At 47.6% G+C, this 14,911-nt stretch overlaps 1 protein-coding gene across 6 annotated transcripts in view; it reads right to left on the minus strand.

Annotated features, from left to right (window-relative positions):
- Positions 1-14,911, minus strand: part of SUFU (SUFU negative regulator of hedgehog signaling) — a 119,751-nt gene that overhangs the window by 9,359 nt on the left and 95,481 nt on the right. For 4 of the 6 annotated variants that reach the window (XM_073240500.1, XM_073240498.1, XM_073240499.1 and 1 more), the window contains exons 9-10: positions 6,888-7,022; positions 5,170-5,308 (exon numbers count right to left, since the gene is read on the minus strand). In XM_073240500.1, the coding sequence (XP_073096601.1) occupies positions 5,170-5,308; positions 6,888-7,022 (274 nt within the window). Of the gene's footprint in view, positions 1-5,169; positions 5,309-5,465; positions 6,300-6,887; positions 7,023-14,911 lie in introns of those variants that run through there. The other 2 variants (XR_012133060.1, XR_012133059.1) reach the window with 2 other exon arrangements.

A 14,911-nucleotide genomic window follows, 5' to 3' on the forward strand; every position in this document is an offset into this window, starting at 1 on the left:
CAGACCAGTGTGGTGAGCACATATGTTAAAGTAACAGTTACTCTAGCCCAGAAAACAGAAGTAGAAAATAATAGCACCCACTGATGTCTACACTCATTAACAGCCAGGGATAAAATGCTTATGTTTGTGCACAAATAGCATTTGGAAGGACCCTAGTGAGAGGGGAAAGCCCCAACCAATCTGAATGGCAAACTCCCCTGGTAAGCTTTTGAAAACATGGAGGCACTAGGCCCCATTCAGACCTTCTGAATTAGAATAACCCTGGATAAGGGAAAGAAGTCTGCATTTTTAAAAGGCACCCAAGGAGACAATGGCGAAGGCATGCTAGGAAAGACTCAGGCTCGCAGGTGAAGGGGTTTTTTTTGGGCATAGGCCTAACCAACAGGGGTGAGTTGGTGGCTGCAGCTCTACTACCATCTAGTAGGCTGAGCTGTGAGAGAAGTAGTGGCTCCCTACCTCCCACTTCTAACCCCCACCCTTTGGCCAGGGAGAGGACTTGGAATCTAGCCAACAGATTACTCCAAGGTGCTCATACCAGGTATTTTTCGAGAACCTGGCTGGTTGGTGATGACGGAGGACTGTTAACAGTCTCCCAATTCCCCAGGCCCCAGAAAGTTCCAGAAGGAACCTGAAAAGTGACCTTCATCAGTGCCTACCCTGGGCAGGCTGGGCTGGGCTGCAGGCAGGAGCCCAGCTGCTACAGATCTGATTTAAAAGTCTGTGGTCAATGATATTTCTGAGTCTGCAAAGAGCACTGACAATGCCCACTCCTTCCCCTTGGTACAACAATCCACACTTTGTCTGGGGCCTTGTTTGCTCTTGGTGTTGACATGTTGTTCTTGCTTCCCAACAAGTTTGGCTTTCTTTTTCCCCTCCCTTTCCTTCTCTCGGAAGAGGAAATGCATTGTTTACAGGGTAGGGCCTGCCAAGGAGCTGCTCTGGCACCTGTGATGGTAATGGAGGAGGCAGGGATGAGGAAGCAGTCCAGTCTGTGTGCCCCCAACCCCGACAGGCCAGATACAAGCGAGAAAATGGCTGGAACACCCCCAGCTGGAGGGCAGAGGTTTGTGTGGCCGGTACTGACACAGTGAGACCTCACCCATTTCCTGCTCGCTGTGAGTGGTGAGAGGCTGGCTTTGGTGGCCAGGATCAGGCTCAGACTCCTCTGGCTCTGGCTGTTGGCTGGGGAGGGCATGACAGGCATCACAATCCTCTCCTAAAAGGCATAGTACTGGGATTTAAACCCTAATGGGTGCACCCCTGCACAATGAGGTCCCCATAACAGCCCAAGCAAAGGTCTCCAGGGAGAACAGATTATGGCCATGTTCACTGGTGAAAGAGAAATAGTAGAAGCATTCTCTAAGAGGAGCTGCCTAGGGTGTGGGCCAAGGATTGCCAAGTGTCTTCCATACAATGTCCAAACAGGTGGATAGGGACAGAAGGCGGGGGCTTGCCCAGAGGACAGAGGTGAGTCAACCACTGGGCTAGGAGGAGAGCCCAGCGGTGATTCCCCAAACCTGGCCTGGAGCAGCAAAGCTGACTCAGAACAGCTGCTGGGCATTTTCTCCCAAGCCTGGGTCTCCCATCAGGGCTCGCAGGGAATGGCTGGGAATGAAGGTGCCACTTGGGTGTGCTGTCAGACACCACACAGCTGAGAAAGCATTGCAGGGCTTAAAACAATACTCTCATATTTGGAGATATGACCCCCTAAGTGACCTCTGAAGCTAACTTTCCCCCTTCAGATCAACCCTGGCTTGAGACAGATAAATGATTCAGCTCTGGGCCAGGCTCCTGCTCAGAGGCCTAACAGCCCCGTGTTGACAGACTCAAGGGAGAGAGGCTTGTTAAAGCCACTGGGATGAGGAATGTTGGGGGAAGGTGTACAGAAGGGGACATGGCAGGCTTTCCCCAGGGTCTGAAGACCCTCCAGCAAAGCTCCAGAGTTGGCTGATAAGCTGTGCAATCTCAATGTGGATGAAAAAGAGCAGGTGGTAGGGCAGATGGAGTTAAAGGTGCCAACCTCCCGAAACGGAGAAGACTAGGGAATTAGAGTAGATTCCTGCCTCTCCAGCTCCTCCAGGAAGCAGGGAGCGTCCACTCTGCTCACCCAGGGGTTGCAGAAGGCCCTGCCTTTCTGTGTGCTGGGGCCTTGACTGTCCTGGGGCTGCAAAGATGGGGGAAGACAAGGAGTATGGAAGGCAGATAGATGCAGGCCCAGGAGGAAGTGGGTGTGAAGGCCTGTCTGGGGCCACTCCATAAGCTACAGAAAGGCCCAGATTCTCTTACATTCTGCCTTTCTCTCTCAGCCTCTCCTTTGCAACTCTTCCCCCATGCAGAACATCTATGCCATGCCTTTCCCCAAGAGATACCAGGCCCGGGCTGGCAGCCAGAACAAGGTGCCAAGGCTGGGAGTGAGGGTTTCCAAGGCTGTTGAAGGCTGATGCAAGAAAGTCATCCCAGCCCCTCCCCATTCTGCAAGGACCAACAAGGAGCATTCAAGAAGCAGCCAAGAAAACAGAAACCTAGTCTTTTCTAGTCCTGGGTCTGCTACATTCAGCTCCTTCCTTCTTCTCTGCTCCCAATAGGCCTAGGCATACAGAGGCCAAGGAGACACCTCCAATCCTAGGAGCATGAGCAAAAGATTTCCTGTAGGGGGGTCAGGGCAGGTGTGTCCGTGTTGGCATCTCCCTCCAGAGGGGCCTGGGGCCCTACTTGGCCCAGTGGAGTGGGCCTTCACTGGAGTGAGCCTAACCCTAGGCCTCTAGGAGGTCCTGCAAACTTCCTGGGAGACAGCTACCCCCAGAGGGAGCCCCAGAGGCCCACAAGTAATTACAAGCCCAGGTTCCCACAAGCTAGGGAGCTGCCTGTAACCACAGTGGCAAGACCCTGAAGGAGAAAGTGGGCTGGCAGTCAGATGCTAAAAATGCTGACTGCCTTGGAGGTGCAGAGGGCTGGTAATTTGTTGGCTCCACCGCTGAGGACCCTCTAGAGCAGGGGCAGAGGGGTTCCCAGGGCTCCCTGGAAAGGACCTGAGAAACCCCTTGGTGAGTGAGGGTGTGTGCTTGAGGAGTGGGGCCCCAGCCAGCCTTCCTAGGAGCTCCCCTGCGAGCTGGCCCTTGTGGTGGACCACACTAATGAGTCCATACATAGGCCTTTGATTAAGCAGCTCCCAGCACAGCAACTTTAGTGAGACATGCTGAGGCCAGTGGCTGGTTCCCACCGCTCCCGGTTCCCTGGGCAACAGCACATGGGAGGGGACCGTGGGCTGGGAGTCAGCTGTGGGGGAGCAGCAGTGTGCTCAAGCTCACTGAGGGGCTGCCAGCGAGGCAAGGGAGAGTGGAGCTGGGAGTGGAATGCCAGGGGCCAGGGGATAAGGGACTTGAGGGCTGGGGCTGGATCCAGAACTTCAGGGGGACTGAGGGGCAACATGACATCTGCTGAGTCCTGTGGGTACCAAGGTCCCTGGCTGCTGAGAACTGGAGATGTGCACCACCTTCCTCCTCAGGGCAAGATGTTCCAGGGGGAACAGCAGGACTTCAAGAACAGGTTCAGAGTTGAGGATATAAAATGTAACTGAGGAGAATTTCTTCTTGAATTTGGGGTCCCAGTCACTTCTTTCCCAAGAAAACGTGCTTGAAGCATCAATACACACAAATGCTATCTGAGGACACTCATGCTGATCTGTGAGCACACTGTCACCTGCTGGGAAGGGTGATCTGTGAACTCCCCTGAGCAGGGTTCTCCTGCATGGCCCCTCCTCCTGCTCCCTGGTGGCTCTGCCTGAGCAAGAGGTCTGCCCCCTTCCTGCTCTCCACAGAGGCAGCCTGGCCGCCTGGGACATGGGGGTAAGGGGTAGCCCTTTCCACTTGTGCTGGGCTAATTTCAAATGTTACACTTCAGAGCTTTTGTTACAATAACTACCAACACCACATGGACAGAAATCTAATTACCAAGTGGGACTTTTAAAATGTATTTATAACTTTATGGTTCAAAGTAATTTTGTTATGAAACAATGTAATAACAACAGTGGGAAAAGGCAAGATAATTTATGGAACACAATATTCTTAAAGCACTAGCTTCCATTTCTACCTCTGCTTAGTCTGGAGAATGTGGTTGGTGTCCTTTGATTGATGTTTGTTTTAATTAAGGGTTAGTATTTCTGTGAGTAGGGAGAGGGGGAAACTGGCCCAAAGGAGGAGAAATTCAATTGCAACTCACACATACACACAGACAAAAAGGATACCCACATTAACAGTATATACGCTTCACAGAACCCCCAGACTGAGTTAAACTCACAAAACCAGCATCATTTTCTTCCCCTCTGCTGTAATCCCTCCTGTTCCTCACCCCATACAACACCACAAACAAGGCATGGTCACCTTTTGGATTAGGGTCAGATTTCCTTTCTTGATACTCCTGAGAGAGGTAAGGTAGAGTGCTCCTTCTCCCATACCCCCAACAAACAAAAATGGATGTTGTTTTTCTAATACATCTGGGAGTATGCTCGACCACGCCAAGTACCCATTAGAAACCTGGGACTGGGTGGGGGCTGGAAAGAGGCCCATGGCTCTCAGGCCCCAGCACCCAGCTTGGCAGTGGCTCTGAAGCTATGTTCCAGCCAGAAGGGCAAAGGAAGGACAAAGTGTTCTGGACAAGCCAGTAGGTTTCTGCACAGAAAAGCTGGCTTTCCATCAGGAGGATTGGGACAGCCGTTAGACGAGAGGAGCAGGAAGGCTCTGTCTGCTGAGGCCTGCTCATCCCAGCCACAGGTCCAGGTCCACATGCCAACTTTCTAGGAACTCAGGGGGAATTCCACATAGCCACTCAAGAGTGGCTTCCACACTGCCTCCCATCCTGCTTCACTCAGTTTCCTGCACCTTGATTTACCCAGGGTAAATCAAGAAAGTCTCATATCCCTCAAACCCTGGATTCCCATGACAAACAGAGCTACCAATGTTGAGGGCCTGCAGAGTTATCACTGGTGTATCAGTTGATGGGGGAGAGACCATGGAGTGGTCCTGGAGCTGATGGGACAGGCAGCAGCATCCACACACCACAAGGCTTCTCACCACCAGTCATTTAGGAAGGGAGCCACCAAGAGCTGCCAAGGGGGAGGAGGGGGAAGAGCCCATGAAAAGAAGACAGGGAGGAGAAAAAGAGCCTGCTCACTTGTAACCAGGGTCCATGCGCTGCGTAAGGGTGCTCCTCGGTGGCAAAGGCACCTTCCACTCCCGTGGAGACGAATGTGATGGCCATGTCACCTGTGATACTTTTATATGTAAAGTGCCGTCCATGCAGGAGCCTGCCCCTGGGGGTGGGAACATGGAGACAGTGAGCAGCAGGTCTGGCCATGGCTGGGGGACTGTGAGGGCTATGCTCCTAGGAGAGGGTAGTGGCAAATGCCCTTCTGACTGTCCACCTGCCCACTAACAGGGGACTGTAACCAAATATATTTGTTTCAACACCTTCCAAAAGAAGCCTCTGAGGAGTTCTCTACTGCCATTCTTCCAGAGTTCTCAAAGCTAGCAGAGACACTAGATCAGCATTCAAAGGGCCTTCAGGGGTAGTAGAATCCTCCTCCTTCATGTCCTGGGGAGGAAACTGAGGCCCAGAGAGGGCAGTTAGCGATGCGCCCAAGGTCATGTCCAGAGCTAAGACAGGGGTCATGTTCCCCTTTGTTTGGAGGGTCCCCACTGTTTGGAGGTGCAACAGTACCTAAACAAATTTCCTGAGCCCCTGGGATGATGGTGTACTGCCCTCACAACACAACCCCTGGGTCCAGGACAGAATCTTCAACCTGTTTCTGGGCTCTCCCTCAAGATGAATGGCTAGCCCTGAGGCCACAGCCCATTAAAAAGGCTGAAACCAAGTGGGGTCACTCTGAAGGAGCCAGAAGAAGTTACTGCTAATCCCCAGTCTGGATAACACCTGGAGGAAGGGCAGGCAGGGGCAACCAGTGAGACAGAGATGCCAGTCAGCAAAGAAGGCAAAAACCCTGCCCTCTGCTTTCTCAGGTCACCTCGTATTAACCCTTCACCAGTCTAAAGGCCCTGAGCTTGGGCCTGAGAGGCAGCTCGTGAGGAAATGGCTGGGGTCCTTGTAGAGGGCCCTGCCAGCCCCACCTCACTCTGACCACTTGCTATTTTTGCCCTACTGTCCAGGGTGGCTGGCCAAGGCTTGTTACCATCCAAGCTCCTTCCTCAGGCTTTGGAGACAGTGTGGAAGATCCAGACCAGTGTAACCCTCTTCTTTCTTGTCACTGCTGTCTGAGTTTAGAGTTATTCTTGTTGCTTCTCTTGCTACAAGAGTGAGGGTGGAGCCCCTGAGGACCGTGGAAGAAGCCAGCTGCTGCAGATTCAGCCCAGTGCAGCCTCCCCAAGCACAGAGCTGAATTCTGGCCACAGGGCTGGGTTTTTGGCATGGTGGACAGCAGCAGAAGGGACACAGCTGGGCTTCTTGGTCCCTCAAGGAGTCTGCTGTACTGGCCACTGGGTTTGGAGAGCTGAGTTTTGCATGGGAAAAGCAGTGAGCAGGAAAAAATACAGCCCAACCCACAAGAGCCCCTGCCCTGTGACCCAGTGCTATTGGGGACCCTGCCACCCTGAGGCGGGATTGTGGGATGGCAGGGGATCTGAGACACCCTACATCACTGAACCTTCCTAAGGGAGAAGGGATGAGGGCCACTTTTCTGGACGAAGGAGAGATCTTCAGCACAGTGGGGATTGCTGGCTGGTTCAGAATCCACAGGCTCCCCCACAAGCCCAAGATGCAGCTGCCTAACTGGTTCTCCTCCCTCCTGTGGCCCCAGACTCCTCCTAGGTTGTGGGGAGATGGCAAGCATAGGCCTCGTGGTTCCTTGAGACCAAGTTGTGTGCTGTGGGGCTCACCTTAGGCAGAGAGGAATGAGGGCTCCTGACTCCTGGTTGAATTTCAGATGTACACTCTCGAGCTGCCTCGTGCGGATCAGCTCATGGGGAATAATGGCTGTGGAACTGTCGCTTTCCAGACTGTCTTTGCGGCTCCTATGAAGCAAGCATAGGAATAGGTTCAGCACAAGGCAAAAACCACAGGGAGAAGCAAGATGAGAGTCTCTCAGTCTGGGCTCTTGAATGACAATGACAGTGATTACTGATAATGGGTAACAGCCACTATTCACTATGTACTTGCCAAGTGCTGGGGCTATGCAAAGCATTTCTCACTGATGAACTACTCCTCACAACGCTCCCATGAGGTGGGTACTATTATTACAGCCCTTTTACAGATAAGGAACAGGGATCAGGGATGTTAAGTCGCTTGTCCAGGTCATGGCTGGGGAGCCTGGAGCTGGAATTGGGTAGCAGGTCTTTCTGGTTCTAAAGCCTCATCTTTGGCCAACACACTATAAAAAAGTTTATGTTACAGTGGCTCATTCTTCCCTATGATAGCAGCAGTATCTCCTGGGAACCCTTTTTCTGCTGCCCTGGAGTCTCAGATGCCAAATTCTTTAAGGCTGGAGTGTTAAAGTCCCAGGAAGTACATCTCCGAGAGCTTCCTTCCAGTTGACCTTGAAAAGGTAGTGACATCAAGGCAGGCTCTGAGTATGCACACTCCAGCTAATGCCCAGGAGCTACAGTGACATATACATCCTTCAACTAACGAGGAAATAATACAATCCTCATTGAGGGGATAGAAGCCAGGCTCTCAGGAGTCAGACCAGTGAGTGTGCCTTGGCTGGGTAGCAGAACCAGGCTATCATCCTGCTGGGCCTCATGGCTCTAGGAGCCCTATATCAGATTTTTCTTGACTGTGGCCTTGGCCACAGTGAGTGTCACTGCTGCCTCACATTCCCTCCTGTCCTACTTCCCCCTAACAGTTAGTTCTACAGCTGGGTCACAGGTCTCTTTGCAAACTAAGATACACTCTTTGAAATTCAGCTACTTCCACTGACAGCCTCTCAAATCTGCATCAGCCAGAAATAAGGGTTACCCATTGATCCCATTCAAAAGGCCGGATCCTGGTTTGGGCTGTGAATCTTAGAACAATTCTCCAAGTGTCCATCAAAACACTGGGTGAGATGCTCTTATTACTTATCAAGTGACAGAAACCACCCAGGATGTCTAGGCTTGAAGGTCGGACAACCAGTGAAGGGGAGGCCTAACTTTCTCACATACTGGGGGGATGAGTACTGGGGCCTGTGGCCAATGAGACACCCCAACAGGCTAAGAAGCTCCCTGGTCAGCAGGCAAAAGAATGGAGGGTGACATCAACAGCACAGGGCCCTGCTGGGGCAGTGGTTTATAAAAGCTCCTAAGGTAATGGGGACCAATTCCCACCAGCTGGATGGATCTAGCCCCAGATGTAACTGCTCTTTCACAAGTGGTCCTTTCCTCTGGTTCCCCAAAGCCAATTCTGTAACTGCCCCTCACCCTAGCTTCTCCTCTGACAAACCCTTTCATAAGACCTGTGAAGAAGACAAATGCTGTAGCCAAGAGGGTCAGGGAATTTCAGAACTGGAAGAAAACTCTGAGGTTGTTTAATCTACTTCTTTCCTTAACAAAAGAGAGCCGGTACTGCGTCCAGGGCCACAGAGCCTAGGACCTCTTCTGACTACCTCTCTTTTCCTTATATCCCAGTTTCTCTACCTCCCTTCCGAAGAGGGTAACCCCAAACTCCATTTCTCAGCAGGTAGGTGCCCTCAGGGTCCAGATAAGAGCAGAACTCAGAAAAGACCACAGCCCTCTGGTGAGCCCTTACTCTGTTGCAGAGTATTAAGTCCATGCTCAAAGCAAGCATCACAGGCAGACTCTAATTTAACCCTTTTTTTTTTTTTTCCCACAGAGTAGGACACTGAAGCTCAGAGAGGTGAGGTAATAACCCTAAGGTCACAGAGTGAGTTTAGGTGGAAAAACCAGGGTGTTGACTTTTACAATCACTTCCCTGTGCCATCTCTGCAAGAGTTCTGCACCGAGACATACCACCACGCTCAGGCAAGGGGCCAAGGCCTAGCTGCCAGGCAGGGCCTCTGAGCCTGCAGGGCCTGCTAGAGGATCCCTGCCTCTCTGGCCAGCCAAAAGTGCTGATGAATAGCAACTGGGGAGGGGGTGGGGGGCTGGGAGAGAAGAATCAACAGCATACAAGGCTAGAGACATCTCAAGCTGGAGGGAAAAATAAATTGTTGAAAGTCAGTTAAAGTCACCTTGGTAACAGCTACAACACACTCACCCGGAACGAGGACATCAAACCCAACTGCAAAAAGCTTTAAAGAAATGGAAAAGAACTTAATCATCTGAAGAATTAATGTGACAAGTGCCTACATTTACACCTCCCACCAACTTTCAATCATTGGAAAACGTACTTTAATCTTTTAAGAGGAAAAAAAATTGCAAAATGCTAGATCTGCAGTCCTGGAGCTTGGGTATTTCCGGCATGCTGCTTCAATGGAAATGCGGCTGCTCCACACATACACAGGAGCCCAGCTTTTTGCTGATTTGTTTTTTCTGGACATCGATGCAGAAGCATGAATTATTTGTGTGGGCTGGTGAGGTATTAAATCTGCAGCTGACACAGGTTTGCAATGTTTTGCATGGTTGTCAGCTTAATCTTAGTCATAAAAAAATAAGTAGTGTGCTTGCCAGCGTGGCCTAATTTTTCAGCTGGGCTGTTTTCTCCCTGAGTTCCCAGTGGAGGGGAAGACAGAGCTTCAGGGTGGGGTTGGAAGAGAGAAGGTTCTCAGGAAAGCACAGCCCACACCCACAGCATACTGCTAGGGATGTGCGGCCAGGGGATGAAGAATGAACTATTGCTTTAGGAGGCAGAATGGCTAATAGTACAGGTTCTGGGTTTGAGCCCTGTATGACCTTGGGCAAATGACTTAATCTCTCTCTTAAGACTCAGTACCCTCTTGATGATAATAAATAACAATATCCTTTTTTTATAAGGATTAAATGAGATGACCCATGTGAAGCATCTTACAGCACCTGGGATGTAGTAGGTACTCAAAACCTTTCTGGAATGCACTAACAGGATGTTAGCTGCTGTCTCTGGAAGTTTACCTGCTTCTCCTGTAAGCATGTTGATAGCTTAATAGAGACTTACTTGTCTTTTCTCTGGGTCTAGAATCCAACCCTTTCTGGTCAAGTCAGTCCCCCCTTCTGAGCAGAGGTCCTTGCAATGGAATATTATTCAGCCATAAAAAAGAAAGAAATCCTGCATTTTGCAACAACATGGAAGGACCTAGAGGGCATTATGCTAAGTGATATAAGCCAGGCAGAGAAAGACAAATACCATATGATTTCATTTATTTGTGGAATATGAAAACATAATAAAACCAAATGAACAAAACAGCAGTATTCTCATAGACACTGAGAAATAACTGGTGGTTACTATGGGTGAGGGGTTGGGATAGCTGGGATGGGTGAGGGGGATAAAGGGGCACAAAAATCTCAATCATAATATAAGTTGGTCATGGGACTGGAAATGCACCATGGAGAATATACTCAATGGTTCTGTAACATCTTTCTATGTTGACAGATAATAATTGCACTAGTTGGGGTGAGGATTTAATGATGTATATAACTGGTGAACCACTGTGTTATATGAAACTGTACTTCAATTTAAAAAAATGTTTAGTTTTATATAAAAAAAAAATCCCCCGAGGCCATTGTTCTGCTGAGGGAGGCGCTGGCAGGGCCATCTTCCTTCTAAAGAGCACAACTGGTCTTCCCGCAATTCTCATCTGCTGGACCTCAAGTTGCCCAGAAGTAGTTAAATCCATACTCCCACGATAGCCTTTCAAATCCCTGAGGCTGCTCTCACAGCCCCATCAACAGTTTCTCTAGTTTCTCTTTCCAGTATTTGTGGCCCCAACTTTCAACTGTATTCTTTTTTTTTATTTTTGTTTACTTTGGTATCATTAATATATAATTACATGAGCAATATTGTGGTTACTAGATTCCCCCATTTTCAAATCCCCACCACATTCCCCATTACAGACACTGTCCATCAGCAAAGTAAGATGCTATAGAATCACTACCTGTCTTCTCTGTGCTATACTACCTTCCCTGTCCCCCGACCCCTACATGATGTGTGCTAATCATAATGCCCCCTTTTGCCCTTATTCCTCCCTTCCCTCCCATCCTCTCCAGTCCCTTTCCCTTTGGTAACTATTAGTCCATTCTTGGGTTCTGTGAGTCTGCTGCTGTTTTGTTCCTTTAGTTTTTGCTTTGTTCTTATACTCCACACATGAGTGAAATCATTTGGTACTTGTCTTTCTCCACCTGGCTTATTTCACTGAGCATAATACCCTCTAGCTCCATCCATGTTGCTGCAAATGGTAGGATTTGTTTTCTTCTTATAGCTGAATAATATTCCATTGTGTATATGTACCACATCTTCTTTATCCACTCATCTACTGATGGACACTTGGGTTGCTTCCTCACCTGTATTCTTAAGACAAGTTTCTGAAATCTTCCAGCCATCCAAGTCACTCTCCCTTGCATTTGTTCTAATTTTTCATAGCCAGAGTGTTGAGTCAGGAAATGAAGTGTCATGTGCAGAAATAAATACACTATATGGCCTAACCAGTGTAGATCATAGAGGGACTAAGAGCTTTCTTGTATAGGATATACAAGAATCTATTATTTCTATTAACATTGTCATCAAATTGTCTGTTCTTTGTAACCTCATCAAATTATCAATGCTTAGCACACTCCTTCTTGTCAATGAAATGTCACCCAGGCTTTCTCCCATAGGCTGTGCTTAGGCTTCTGCCCTGTCTTGTATGTATCGTGGATTATCTGAAGCTAAGAGCAGAACTTCACATTAGGTTCATTACAACAGTCAGCAATCTTCCCACCCCAAACCCCGTAGAGAAGACCACTTTCATCCCTTTAGATAATTCTTTTGGTATTTTCCTCCATAGTTCATTTCTTCATACACTTAATTTCTACTTCCAGGTGTTCCCCTCTCAGACTTTGCCTGCTGGCTATTGTTTCAAGCAGTCCAGATATTTCTGAAACCCGATTCTGGCGACCATCATATTGGCATTTCCTCCTGATTTCACATTATTGACAAAACTGATAAACTCACCATCTCAGCCTGGGCTTTGATTAAATGGTGATCAGGACAGGGCCAGCAGACAGGATGACAGACTGGCATCATTACTCTTTAGATATGCTCATCTAAAAATTGTAAATCTACCCTACCATCCCATCACCAAGCCTTTCACTCTCCTGGATGCTCTGTGGATATTTCTGTTGGGCCAACAATGATGTCAGAAGACATTCTCAAAATGCCTTGCTAAACACCACCTATGTTAGGCCTACAGCACCTTCTTTCTTACCAGATAGAAAGAAGTAACCATTTCTAAAAAGGCAGTGAGGATGGTCTGGCAGGATTGACTCTGTAAATCCATGCTGACTCTCAGGGCTCACAACAGTTCCCCTTAAAGAGTATTCACAGCTTACTTGCTGAATAATCTAGTCCATCATTTTCCCTGAGAGTTGACACCAAGCTCACTAGTCTAGAGAACACATGATTTTGCATTTTGAAACTTGTGAGTGCTTTCAGTCTGCCAACACCTCTTTCCCATTCCCTCAAAGATTAATGACCAGCTTCATGAATCTCATCTGCCAGTTCACCTGGTATTCTGGGCACAATACACGTGGACCGAGGGATCTGAAATTATGGCTTCAATCCTCTTACCAATGTCTATGTAACCCTTCCTAGTCTGATAACTATTCCTTTTGAGATGCAAGCATAAGAGAGCTCAAGTAAACTTTGCTTTTTCTTTGTCACTGATTAATAATGTTATTTTGTCCAAGCAATAGGGCCCACTTTTTCTTCTTCTTGTTCCAAAGAGAAATACAAAAAAAGTCCTTTTTGCTGGTCATAGCATTTTTTTGCAAGACTCAGTTCTTGAGTTTCAGCTTTTCTCAACCCTGTTCCTTAAAGTCTGTGCTAATACAACACACTTCTCCTTCCAGCTTTCATTCAAATTCTTCAAAAAATATGAGTTATGTAAAAGATTCTCTACCTATCTACACTGGTCCCTGAAAGTGTTATACCTCTTTTATTTTTCAGTAGACTATTCACAATGATAAATATTAAGAGGTGCCTTTTGTTGAGTGCAGACCATGGTACCTGTGCTAATAAGCCCTTTAATTATACTTTGCTTCCTTTCAAAGTATATTTCTGTAACAACCCTATAAAGAGGGATTCTTTTTCCCATTTTACATACAGATAAAGAAACTGAAACTTAGAGACTTAAATTAAGTAGCCCAAGGTCACATGATGAACAAATAAAGGGCTGAGACAAAATCCCCAGGTCTTCTTAAAGCCAGCTAACACATAACCACAGTATTTCTCCATAAGAGCTTCCCATCTCTTAGAGTGGTCTTTCCTTCTGAGGTTTTAAGGCCATGAAGACACATCTATTTTTTCCCTGAACTCCTAAAAGAACTGCTTCTAGAAGCTAGGGCAGGGCTTCTCAAAGGGTATTTGATGGAATTTTAATTTAAGAGAAGCATGTGTGGCAAGGGCTAGATGGAATACACTGCATCTCAAATTAGAGACTCATAAAACATTAGCATTTTGAGGACTCTGAGGAGGACTATTGAGGGCAAACAAACTGGTTTCATTTTGTGTAAGCCAGCATCTTCCAACCTTAACTATAGAACCCCTTTTCATGTAACACCCAACAAAATCTCCTAAAAGGCTGTGGCCAGGTACTGCTCTGACAGGGAGTAGGGTTTTCCCTCCTGAATTTGGCTCTGCCCAAGATGCTTTCTCCAGGGCCTTGTCACTTCTACTTCATCATCCCCTTTGCTGGTCATAATTAGGTGCACTGTCAAGTGCCACTCCTCATTTCCTTTACACTGAGACATGTACTCAGTAGGCCTTTGGATGGTTATACGACTGCTCATCTTCAGCCCGTAGCCTGATGCTGGGCAAGCTCAAGTTCCTCTACATGACCAGGGCCTGCCTTGGTGCCGGTTTCATGATTTCTACCTGAAGCTTGTCATCCTTCCTTTTTACAGGGCAGAGTGAGCTATAACAACTGTAATATCTTTTCTTTGACTTTTTTACTGTTCTTTTTTGAAACTGAAAGAGTCACAGAATCTTATCAGGTTCATTACAATAGTCAGCAGTCTTCCCACCCCAAACCCTGTAGAGAAGACCACTTTAATCCCTTTAGACGATTCTTTTGGTATTTTCCTCCATCGTTCATTTCCTCATACACTTAATTTCTACTTCCAGGTGTTTCCCTCTGACTTTGTCTGCTGACTTCCCACGATGGAAGATGAGCTCATAGCTCTCTTCCATCCCACTCTCCCCACTTCCTATCTTCCCAAGACAACTGTATGTAAGTGTGGGTCAGCATTAGTGTTTACATTATTATATTATGCCAATGCTATTTACAACTGAGCCATGTAGTATACTATGATTATTTTCCTTTTCTGGTATAATTTTCTATTTTCCTTGGATTTAAAACCTGTCTTGGTTTTCTATGTGTTTATCACTAATTCAGCCCTAAACTAACTGTTTACAGTTTCTCCCAAGGCATTCAAATACATCAAGCACTTATCAATTTTATTTTCTTAAAGACATCTCTCCAGAAGACCCTTCCAAATGACTCCTGTCTCAACTGGTCACCTTTTGTTCTTGCTGCACAGTGTCACAACAGGATCACTCCCCACTTTTACCCTGCTGATTCACCTTGTCTCTTTCTCATGTTGGATCCCATTTCTTGTACCCCATATGTCTTCCTCACTCATTTGATGGAGTATCTCTGCTAACAAATTTCACTTTATTTTTTTGTATGGTTTTTCTTGGACAAATGGTGCCTGTTGACCTGCCACCTTCATGGGTTTCCAGGCAAACTAAGATACGAGCTTTACTCTCTGTGTTGGTATTTAGACTTCAAAAGTCTATT

This window comes from Manis javanica, chromosome 7, assembly GCF_040802235.1.
Source record: "Manis javanica isolate MJ-LG chromosome 7, MJ_LKY, whole genome shotgun sequence".
In the NCBI taxonomy this organism is placed as follows: Eukaryota; Metazoa; Chordata; class Mammalia; order Pholidota; family Manidae; genus Manis; species Manis javanica.